At 51.0% G+C, this 10,471-nt stretch overlaps 2 protein-coding genes across 30 annotated transcripts; one reads left to right on the top strand and one right to left on the bottom strand.

Annotated features, from left to right (window-relative positions):
• Positions 1-553: 553 nt before the first annotated feature.
• LOC120809577 (protein FAM169B) lies at positions 554-5,505 on the bottom strand. 28 transcript variants are annotated; one of them, XM_078082269.1, is made up of 11 exons: positions 5,364-5,505; positions 4,967-5,009; positions 4,264-4,662; positions 4,054-4,199; positions 3,822-3,933; positions 3,654-3,739; positions 2,914-3,076; positions 2,163-2,360; positions 1,935-2,060; positions 1,762-1,829; positions 554-1,446 (listed from the first exon to the last, which is right to left on the bottom strand). In XM_078082269.1, the coding sequence occupies exons 4-11, from the start codon at positions 4,177-4,179 to the stop codon at positions 1,222-1,224; spliced, it is 1,104 nt and encodes a 367-aa protein (XP_077938395.1). In that variant the 5' UTR covers positions 4,180-4,199; positions 4,264-4,662; positions 4,967-5,009; positions 5,364-5,505; the 3' UTR covers positions 554-1,221. The 28 variants fall into 28 exon arrangements, 25 of the variants coding, with proteins under 25 accessions (XP_077938395.1, XP_077938396.1, XP_077938397.1 ...); XM_078082270.1 differs by having other exon boundaries at positions 2,172-2,360; XM_078082271.1 differs by having other exon boundaries at positions 2,172-2,360; positions 4,054-4,206; positions 4,328-4,662.
• Positions 5,364-9,734, top strand: LOC144383686 (putative D-lactate dehydrogenase, mitochondrial). Of its 2 annotated transcripts, none has more exons than XM_078082250.1 (11): positions 5,364-5,528; positions 6,482-6,594; positions 6,911-7,052; positions 7,191-7,332; positions 7,705-7,864; positions 7,940-8,139; positions 8,237-8,365; positions 8,487-8,614; positions 8,711-8,801; positions 8,894-9,005; positions 9,277-9,734. In XM_078082250.1, the coding sequence occupies exons 1-11, from the start codon at positions 5,436-5,438 to the stop codon at positions 9,455-9,457; spliced, it is 1,491 nt and encodes a 496-aa protein (XP_077938376.1). In that variant the 5' UTR covers positions 5,364-5,435; the 3' UTR covers positions 9,458-9,734. The 2 variants fall into 2 exon arrangements, with proteins under 2 accessions (XP_077938376.1, XP_077938377.1); XM_078082251.1 differs by having other exon boundaries at positions 9,158-9,734.
• Positions 9,735-10,471: the final 737 nt, after the last annotated feature.

The raw sequence follows: 10,471 nt of genomic DNA, 5'->3' as shown, positions 1-10,471 counted from the left end.
CCGTCCCCCATTTCCTTGTGATGGCCTTTTTGCCTGCAACCATGAGTATCTTGAATAGATATGAGTCTCCATCATGTACATCAGTGTGTGTACACACACACACACACATCAGCTCATGATTCATATGGGATTCGTATCCCAGAATCCCTTGCGTTATCCTATGGACCATTTCCCAACACCCTGTTATTTTGCTACATGAATACACGCCATTATGAATCTAAGAGCCAATCAGCTCTTTGATGGTCGGCAGCCAGGCGTCTCCCCGACTCGTGCAGCCAGTGAACAGCAGCTGCAGCCTCCTCGCTCGCTTTGAGGTTGTTTATGAAATCAATCTGGATCAGTTTGGACCCAAATCTCACCGGCTTCCATTGGGATGCTGATCTGGGATGAGAGTTTCACTGTGAGAGGTCACTAAACTTTTGTTTATTGGTACATGAAGTTAACAGGAGGGCGACCGGGATAAAGGAACGTCCATGTGGCCTTTTATATCAAAGTGGAAACAGATTTGTATTATAATAAAATAGCTAGTTATCAATCAAACACGCATTAATACTTTGCAGTTAAATATTTAACATTTATTCCAATAGTTTAACATAATAAACATTGTATTCATATAATTCAGTATATTAACAAATATATATAATATATATAATATTCATTACATAATATAATCCAATGTCGTAAATACTATAAATATCATGGATATCATATAATACATATATTGTAATAAGATATATTTATTATAATACATTTATATTTAAAAAAAAAAGATTTGCATGTCCCTGAATCCAGTTTGTTGGGGAAACACCAACTCAAAAGACCCACGAAACTCCTAGTGCTTCATGTCCTTTTATCACGTATCTGGTCCACGCTGGATTCTGTCCCCCTTGATTTAAAACGCGAGCACGGGAAGCTGAACGCGGCGTAATCACGGCCGCCTCCAGCCAGCCGCTTTACCTCTGGTTTCTCCACCGAAAGTTCTTCTCTTGGACATAAAACGGCCTGGTGGACCGGCCTCTGTTGAGACCTCCTCAAAGCATTTATTTTGCACAGACATCTTATTCTACAAATCACAAACATGGTATATTCCATGTTTCAAAAACACAAATATTGACTATTAAATATTTACGTATCGTTGTATGAAAGCTCTACCAGCTGCATTATAATCCGCTCTGTCTGGAGAAACAACACAAGAGTGAAATAGTGAAGTTCTCGTGTCCCTCATGTCCTCCTGCCTCGCTTGGCCCTGCTCTGCGTCTCCTCCTCCTCCTCTCGGCGCTGAGGTGGAGGCCTGGTCGGGGGTCCGGAGTCTGGATCCTCTGCGTGGGCCGCAGGACTACACGCTGTTCCTGAGCGCTCGCCGCTCGGGGAGCTCGGATCACAGCGTTTTATTTGTCGTACCGACGGGCCTTCTGCCGGGTGGGCGTTGACAGGACAGGCGGTCGGCTTTGGAAAAACAGGAGACTCTTTTAAGAGCTCAGGACGCACAAAAGGTCATCACAAAGTAATGCAAGAGGGCAGAGAAAGCCATCTGTTCCTCTGTTGCTAAACACAATACAGCATTTATTTCTGTAAAAAAAAGGTTCCATTGAAACATTGATGGTCCAACTTTAACAAAGTTCGCTCGTCAAGTATGTTTTAATTTGCTGACGCTTAGCATGTGCAATGCTTACATTTGTACGTGGACACAAAGTACAGGCGAGGCTAACGGGGAAAGACATTTCATTTGGACACGAGGCAGAGGGACATGGAGATTCACACCTTCTGAGAGGAGTCATCTCCACGCCGGGAAGTTTCCCCCGAGGTCATCGTACTCTCCCCACCAACACCTAGAAACGCACAACGAGGTCACACACACACACGTCCCGACAGAAGCGCTACGCAACATTCGCAACATTAATGCAAATTAAAAACCCAATAACAATAATCTGCACCCAAAGAGTAGCGGCCTAGCTTGATGCCGAGCCAGATGTTGCGTCGCTGCGTCCAGCCTCCTGGAGCCTCCACCTCATACAGATGCTCCAGACGTTCCTGATGCTTCTGCAGAAAGCTCCTGCACACTGAACACAGAGAAGACACGGGCGGTCGCTTTAGCTTACGGCCAAGCGTCTCCCCCCCCCCGGTAAAGACCAAAATGAAGAAAGGGAAGGAGGTAAACGGGCCTGGCTGACCGGCCACCATGCCGGGGGACAGCGGCGAGCTGACCCCTAGGAAGGGCTCGGCGGCGAAGGACGCGCAGAAGTCGGTCAGCATGTGAAGGCCGAGGCCTCTCCTCCTCCAGCTCCTCCTCACCAGCACCGTGTCCAGGACGGGCAGCATGTAGCCGCGGCTGCTGCCGCCGCCGCCGTCACACAGGCTGCCTGAAACACCACGACGACGCACAACTTTCATGACGCCCATTGGAATACGGGTAGATGAAATCCAGCGTTCTGATTGGTTGAGGGGGGAGTCATGGGGTGGGCATTATTGGGCGATAATGCACAGGTTAGATTTTTGCGTTAGTTGATATTTTTGGCTCGGTGGCGATTGCCAAACGATCGGGAGCTTTCGCAAGCGGACAATTGAGGTGGACGTCATGAGCGACGTGAGGGAACGAGATGCTGCGAGATCTTGCAAAGAGACCCGATGCGGTTTACCTGCTCGTACAGGAGCTATTTTTTCTCTAGACTACTGAAACGAGATGCACAACGTTTGGTGGCTGATACTATTTTGTGCTGAAAGGCAGCAATTCACTTACAATTTTGCTGGTAACCGTATTATAAAAGCAATAAAGGTACTCGGGTAAAGGAATCACACTGTATCTAATGAGTGGACGTGGTCACCGTTACCTCAACCATCGAGTTGTGGAGTTCTGTTTTGGTTGAATTGTAGTTTAACCTTCTCCACCCAGTCCCTCCTCCTCCTCCACCCTACCTTTGTGTTTGATGGTGTAGAAGCCAACGGCCTGGCCATCTCTCCACAGCACTTTGCAGCTCTCCGTGCGGGGGTGCAGGGAGAACGCCACCTCGTCCCGGCGGGACCTCTCCACCACCCGACTGAGCAGGAACACAACCACCCTCTCCGTCAGCGACTGCGCCTGAGACGAGGAGCGGCGACGAGAACCAGCAGCCAGCTTTCAAACAGAGACCTCAGTAACGTATGATGGCGTCTCATCACGTAGCCGCTAAGCGAAGTTCAACCGAGTGGTTCATAGCCGGAAAAAACAACCTCATAACTCATGAACTGGAAAATTGACATTTTCATGACTGACATCAACGATAAGCAACTTTTCGCTCTAATGTTGTAAAACATGCAGATTACACGTGTGCTTTGTAAACATCTTAGAGATAACAAACACAGAAAATCATAGAAAATGATCCCAGTCACCTTTTTTTTTTTCCCCAGGAGAAAGAGAAAACAAGTCAGGTCTCATGAATAGAAACGGAAAGATGATCAAAATTGTAGAGCCGAGAAAAAGTGGAAATACCCCTTTAAATTAGTATTATAAGAGCGTTGGTTTCCTCAAAAGAAGCAGATAACGCCTTTCTGCCTTTTGCCATCCTGAGAAAACTGAGCAAACCTCTTCGATCTCGAGAAGGCAAAGGCTCTCACGGTGCCAGAGACACGCATTTAACCGCCGGGTCAAACTCATTGAAATGATGACATCAAGTTACCGAAATCAAACCCACTCTGGAGTCGCTGGACGTGCGCAAGACGTCGTCCACGTGCCACCACCTGCCGTGCAGGTACAAAGCCACCGCTGAAAAGGAGAGCAGAGAGCGTCAGGCTTGGGCCCGCGTGGGTGTCTGATCGGGTTGGGGGGGGGGGGGGGTGTCCCTCACCGCGTGTCGCATCGTCAGGGGCGTGCAGAGCCAGCAGCGTGCAGACGCCGCCGCCGTCGCCGTCGTCCTCAAACAGCTGCAGCCGCCTCACGCTTTTTGCCGATATCGCGACCTGAGCGGACAGGAGGGGAAAAAAAATGTCAAGATCGGCCTCACGGCGCTACTTTATTGGAAACAATGTAACACGCCAGCACGGCGCTTATGATAAAGGTTACTCGAAGCGTTGCGTTACCTTTGTAGAGTGCGACAATGGAAACCACTGGTTCTGACGAGGCCTGGACTGCAGAGAGGAGAGGTACTCCTCGGATGCTGAGGTCAGGTCGGCGTCCCTCGCGGCTGGCAGGTCCACGGGGTACATGGCCTCTCTGGACCGCACGGCTGCACGCTTTACAAGGGGGTTAAAACAGCCTCAGGTAACAGCTTTTTCTCATAACGTCTTTACCAGACTGTGCCGAAAAGTCCTGTCAATTTAAGGTTCGACATCTGTCCAGCTGTTCCTTCCTTACGCTGACGTCGGTCCAGAGGTTACAGCTGGAGCGCGGTGATCGCTGCAAAAGGGGGCCCGTGACGTCATCAAAGTGCAGTCCGACTAGACCGTTCGCAACGGGGGCCGCGTCGCCCTTTGACCTGCTAGCGATGCTAACAAGCGCGACTTCCTGACAGGCGCCTTCGTTTAGTCAGGTGGACGTCGACGTCGACGGGAGCAGCTTTCTGCCCCAGTTACCTGTGACGTCCCTGGATTTTCTCACGAGCGCGCACCTTGACGTCTTCTTTCTTCGGCCTGCAGCGCCCCCGTCTGGCGGGCTCCATCGGCTCCATCGGCGAAGCCATGACCGGAAGCCTGTGAGGTGCACGTCAAGATAAAAGCACGGCATTTGCTAAAAGGACGCACATCTCAACGTATGTTATGACAAAATGATCCCTTCCCGCGGAACGTTCCGAATCCACCGCACCAACACTTTAGTACAATTTTAATACAATAATACAATTTAATGACAGTCTGGATATTCATTTGCATCTATTCGAGCCTGAAACATGGCAACATAAATCAAAAAAGACTCAAATGCAATTCCAAGGTAACTGTGCTACTTTGCTACTTTATGTTCACTACATTTCAGAGTTGAATATTGTGCGTTTTACTTCACCTCATTTCCACGACCGCTTCAGTTACTTTGTAGATTCAGATTACTGCGGAAAAAGTATAATTAACAAATTACCCAGCAGTGTATAACGTAAGTATTTCCCAGTGGCAACGTTTAAGTAATAACGCATCCCTATTAAACCTACTAATATCGTAAACATATGACCTTGAAATAAACCCATCCTGTGTAATTGAATTTAGTTACTTTTAGCTCATTTTGATGCCAAAACTAAAACGTTATCACGGTATTTTTTGCATTCCAGTTTTGCAACTTTGACTTGACCAAAACTAAAGAAGAGAGAAGTATTTGTAAAAAAAAAAAAAAAAAAAGTACTGCAAACAATGAAGCGCAGTTTTTTTTTTAGCGTTTTATTTTGAAAAGCATCGGCCGGAAGTCTTACCAGATGTTTACTGCGGACTGCGTGGTTTAGCCGTCGGCAATGCCAGCGGTGTAGTTCATCGACAGCTCTAAAATGTGGCTCCGCTCGGCACCGGGCCGCCGGCTGCTCTCTCGCCGGGTTCGGCTCCTGCAGTGCCGCGGCGTGCAAACAGGAACCACCGCCGCGGTAAGTCCGCCGGAAGAGACGGAGTTGCTCCGTCACCTTTTTGCCCCCTGCGCGTGACGTTAAATAGCGCCGGTGGGAGCCAGCGCGTCAAGTAGCCACGTGACACCGGTTAGCGGTAACAGCGGGTGACGTCATGACCTGCCGGTCTTTAGCTAGCCTCGCTTCGTAACCGCTGAGCTTTATTTTGAAGGGGTCTCTTGGAGTAACGCTGGTACTCGCGACCGTGTTCACAGCGACGTTAAGTTCGACGGGGAACTTTAGCCTCCTATCGAACTTTAACGTTTTCTTAGTATTCTTTTACTTTTAGTGAAAATGAAATCCTCTGTATGTGTTGCGTTTTAAATGTGCACGTTGACTTCAACCGGTTGAATTGAGCTATTAGCTCCTAATGGGGCACGTGCGTTATATGGAACTAAATCTAATAATTACCTAATTATTTAGGGGTGCATGTCTTATAGCATTTAACACATTGTCCATCGTGGGAATTGAATTGCGTTTATTGGACAGTCTCACGTGAAGGGTGATTGTTTTATTTTACATGCTATTAGCGGGGAACACAAAGAGAAACGACAAATAAAGACAAAAATATTACAAAATTCATGTCTGCGTATACGTGTCCATCGTCGTCAATGAGAAGATTCCTCAGTAAACATGAGTTCACTGTCTTACGTCTATTAGAATACTTCGTGATATTCATTTAGTAAATGATGGTCCATTTAGAGTCAAATGGATCAGGGGATGATTTAGGACGGGGCTACTTTGTGAATGACGGTTCTCTACCACCCTGTTATGCCTTAAAAGTCTACTTTTGAAAGGAGTTTGACACGTCCTCGCCACCCTACGAGCCCGTTTCCCATTGTCCCGCATTACTATTGGGGTGCAACATGCTGTGTTCTATCTGTTCCTTCCACCGCCTTCAACGCCCTCCATCGCCGCGCCGTGTCTCTGCACAGAGCGCCGTCGCGCACGGCGTGCTGTCTGCGTTCAGGTCCGTCTGCGGCGAGGACGGCGTCTCGTCGGGGGAGGCGGTCAGAGAGCAACACGGCAGGGACGAGTCGGTACACAGGTCGGTGCGTCTCACTCGGACCATATATCCAATCCCAAAAAGGAGGCGGATTTTCTTTGCGTCGTAATGAAGAGAGACCATTTCCCAGCGGACATCCCGTCCCCCTGAGGGTTCGGGGCGTCCAAAAGCTCCATCGGGCTAATTTAACCTGCGAGGTTTGCTGATTCTCTGAACCTCTCGTCTATTGTTTAAGTAAAAACACTGGTTAGTTTACACAGCAACAGTGATAAGTGAAGCTTTGCCTGTCAGACAGACCTCAACAAAAGGTCCTGTTAGAGAAAAATGGCGAGTAAGGGTTTCCTTTGTGGCTGTGCAGATGTTGCCCCCCAGATGTGGTGGTGTTCCCTCGCTGCGTGGAGGAGGTCAGCGCCCTCGCCAAGATCTGCAGCCGCCACAGCCTCCCCATTATCCCCTTCGGCACCGGAACCGGCCTGGAGGGCGGCGTCAGTGCAGTCAAGGTGATGGTTAATCAGGTTCAGTATCACGTGACCTTCTGGGTTTATTTGATCCGTCACGGAGTAAGAAGGCGGCGGCGTGTTGGTGCAACGTGTTGCAGAATGAAACTACAGATCACAGTGTCTTTCCTGGGCATGTAGGGTGGCGTGTGCTTCAGCCTGAGGAACATGGACCAGGTTCTGGATCTCCACCAGGACGACTTTGACGTGACGGTGGAGCCCGGCGTGACTCGGAAGGCCCTCAACTCCTACCTGCGCGGCACCGGCCTGTGGTTTCCTGTCGGTCAGTCCCGCCCTCTCTGCGGCTCCTGGTCGCTCCGTGAGCCGTTGATCTGTGATCCGTTCTGTGTGGGAGATTTTAGATCTCACATCTTTGCCGAGCAATGTCCCCAACGCTTCCCTGCACAGTTCTGGTACTGGTCAAGTACAGAGAGACCGGCATCTCCTCCTTTTATCTTCACGACCAATCGGGGAAGTTTCAAGTGGATTTTATGGGTCCAACCAGAGGGAGATCAATGCCCGTAGAGAGGTTCAACAACAGGGTGGGACTGCGTAGATGATGACGATTGACCAAATCGCAATTGGCAACGTCGGTCGCAGACGGTATATTTTGCATGAATCACCTTTCCAACGAGGCGATCCCTCCCGACCTCAGATCCCGGCGCAGACGCCTCCCTGTGTGGCATGGCCGCCACCAGCGCGTCCGGCACCAACGCGGTGCGCTACGGCACCATGAGGGAGAACGTGTTGAACCTGGAGGTGGTGCTGGCCGATGGGCGCGTGCTCCACACGGCGGGCAAGGGCCGGCGTCCCAGGTAGGCACGGACCAACCGCGCCTCAGGCACCCTCAAGCGGAACTACTCTTCTTCCTCGTATTTGTGGGTCCGTAGGAAGACCGCGGCGGGCTACAACCTGACCAACCTGTTGGTGGGGTCAGAGGGCACCCTGGGGATCATCACCAAGACGACCCTGCGTCTGTACGGCGTCCCGGAGGCCACCGTGGCGGCCGTGTGCTCCTTCCCCTCCGTCCAGGCCGCTGTGGACAGCACGGTGCAGGTTCTGCAAGCGGGCGTTCCCGTCGCTCGCATCGGTGAGGAGAGCCGCGCACGCGCTCGTCTCCCCGGTCTGAGCAGCCGGGGCTCGCCGTACTGACCTTTTGACCTTTTGTCCTTTGTCGGTGCGCTCAGAGTTCCTGGACGACGTGATGATGGACGCGTGCAACCGCTTCAGCTCTCTGTCCTACGCCGTGTCCCCGAGCCTGTTCCTGGAGTTCCACGGCGCCGAGGGAAGCCTGGAGGAGCAGGTCAAAGCCGCCGGTGTGTGAGGGCGTGCAGAACGCCGCCGCTTCCCCAACGACTGAAGGTCGCGCAGCTGCGTTTTCGGGCAAAAATCCAAAGAACATTGTGTGTGCGCGTGTGTGTGTGTGTGTTTCCACAGAGGACATCACTCGGTATAACGGCGGTTCCGGGTTTCAGTGGGCTAAAGATGCAGCGACGCGGGAGCGACTGTGGAAGGCCCGCCACGACGCCTGGTACGCCAGTCTGGCCCTCAGGCCGGGCTGCAAGGTAGAAAACGCGGGCGTCAACGTCAAAGGATACGAACCGTGTCCCCCCCCAAAAGTCACATGCGTCGGCATGTTTTCCCCCCCGCGTGTCTCACAGGCGTACGCCACAGATGTGTGTGTCCCTCTGTCTCGCCTGCCTCAAGTCCTGGTGGAGACCAAGGAGGACCTGATTGAGAGCAGGCTCACGGGTGAGTGAGCCGCAGAGGACGATGCCAATGTTATAATGTTAATAATGACGGGAGGGAATAAGCGAGCGCGTGTGCTACCGTTGTGCCCTCAGGTCCCATCGTGGGTCACGTGGGCGACGGTAACTTCCACTGTCTGATGGTGGTGGACCCCGACGACCCCGAGGAGCTGCACAGGGTCCACCTGTTCGTCGAGAGACTGGCCAGGTAAGTAAGAACCCCAAACCCCTTTGCCCCGACCCTTCGGCAATAAAGCAGACCATGGGTTTACACGTGATGACGTGCCGCCTCGTGTTGGTGGAGGTTCGATTGTGGCCAGTTAACGACCTGCAGAATACGAGCACAGTTCCTTTTGTTAGGGCGCCCTCTGGTGTTTGGGAGAATATAACAGTATTCCCACCTGCGGCGCGCACGTGGGCAGACTGACGCCGTGGACCGCGTGACGTCCGTGACCTCCTGCGCTCCCTCTCACCTGCAGGCGAGCGCTGGCCATGGACGGCACTTGCACGGGGGAGCACGGCGTGGGTTTGGGGAAGAGAGCGCTGCTCCGCGAGGAGACGGGACCCGTGGCTGTCCAGGTCATGCAGGGTGTCAAGGACGCCCTCGACCCGAGGAACCTCATGAATCCTGGGAAAATCCTGCTGCCGAGAGAGCTGTAGACCCCTCGCACAGACCCCACTGGGGAAACCTCGTCGCGATCAACTCACCTGAGCAGAGATGAAATGTTTTCCGAGATGCGATAAATACCTAAATCTAAATTAAGCCGGGTACTAAACGAGGGGCCTTTCTAACACAAGACACTTCAGGAGCACCAGTGTCGAAGATCTGAAATGTTTGAATGTATCGTAGTGGCATAATATTTCTATTGTATATATTATGGCTGCATGTGTGATTCCATTTTCCCAAAAAGAAAAGAATAACTAAATCTAAATCCTGCTTTTGTCTCTTTGCTTTATTTCTGCATATCATGATAATTGATTGTTTGATATCAGGCGAAGATGCTGCTTTCCCTGTTTTTAACTAAGTAAAGGCGGCTCGCCGGTTCCCCCCCCCCCTCCTTCAGGCAAAAAAGGTATGCCATGCTAAGCTAACGGAAACGAGCTGCACCTGTCGAGGTGGGCCGTAGTTCTTCTCCGGCACCACGCGGGGTCGCCGCTGCATCGCTGTCCTTTCCCGAGCTTCCTCTGATATCGCCGATTGGTTCAAAGGGTGTTTTAGATGCGATGGGCACGTACGACCATCACATAATCGCAACGTCACAAATGAGATACTGGATGTTGGTTTCAGTGGGATCACCATTAGTGTGGAAGATGAGAATTCCCTTTAGTGTTTCATTTGAGGCCCTTTCTTCTTTCAGAGGTCACGAGTAAATACGGTCCGAATGTAGTAGTCATTTAAGCCATTATTTGGTTTTATTCTCTTTGTAGTTGTTTTTGTGGTCATTTTGCCTATTTTCATACTTTTCAGTTTCTATTTACGTCTGTTTGTGCTCGTATCAAGTCTTTCTCCTGGGTGGCACGTGTCTCTATGAGAGACATTTGGGTCCGGTACCCGTTAGGCCCGTCCAGTGACCAATACATGCCAGCATGAATTGTCATTAGGTTTCTCCCCAGGTTTGACTTTTTGCTTAAATGGGGACTTTTAACGCTCATTTCCACGTTCGTGCATTTGGG

This window comes from Gasterosteus aculeatus, chromosome X (assembly GCF_964276395.1).
Source record: "Gasterosteus aculeatus chromosome X, fGasAcu3.hap1.1, whole genome shotgun sequence".
Taxonomy (NCBI): domain Eukaryota; kingdom Metazoa; phylum Chordata; class Actinopteri; order Perciformes; family Gasterosteidae; genus Gasterosteus; species Gasterosteus aculeatus.
Note: the sequence above shows the minus strand (reverse complement) of the source record. Positions and strands in the feature narration are given on the sequence as shown.

Excerpts from the sequence above, each read along its gene's own strand:
- LOC120809577 (XM_078082252.1), bottom strand. Across the intron at positions 3,740-3,821 it reads CCCTGACGATGCGACACGCG|CGGTGGCTTTGTACCTGCAC; the intron begins GTGAGGGACACC and ends TCTCCTTTTCAG. Across the intron at positions 2,361-2,913 it reads CTACACCATCAAACACAAAG|GCAGCCTGTGTGACGGCGGC; the intron begins GTAGGGTGGAGG and ends GTGGTGTTTCAG.
- LOC144383686 (XM_078082250.1), top strand. The coding sequence starts at position 5,436 with ATGTGGCTCCGCTCGGCACCGGGCCGCCGGCTGCTCTCTCGCCGGGTT. Across the intron at positions 5,529-6,481 it reads AAACAGGAACCACCGCCGCG|AGCGCCGTCGCGCACGGCGT; the intron begins GTAAGTCCGCCG and ends GTCTCTGCACAG. Across the intron at positions 7,053-7,190 it reads GCGGCGTCAGTGCAGTCAAG|GGTGGCGTGTGCTTCAGCCT; the intron begins GTGATGGTTAAT and ends CTGGGCATGTAG.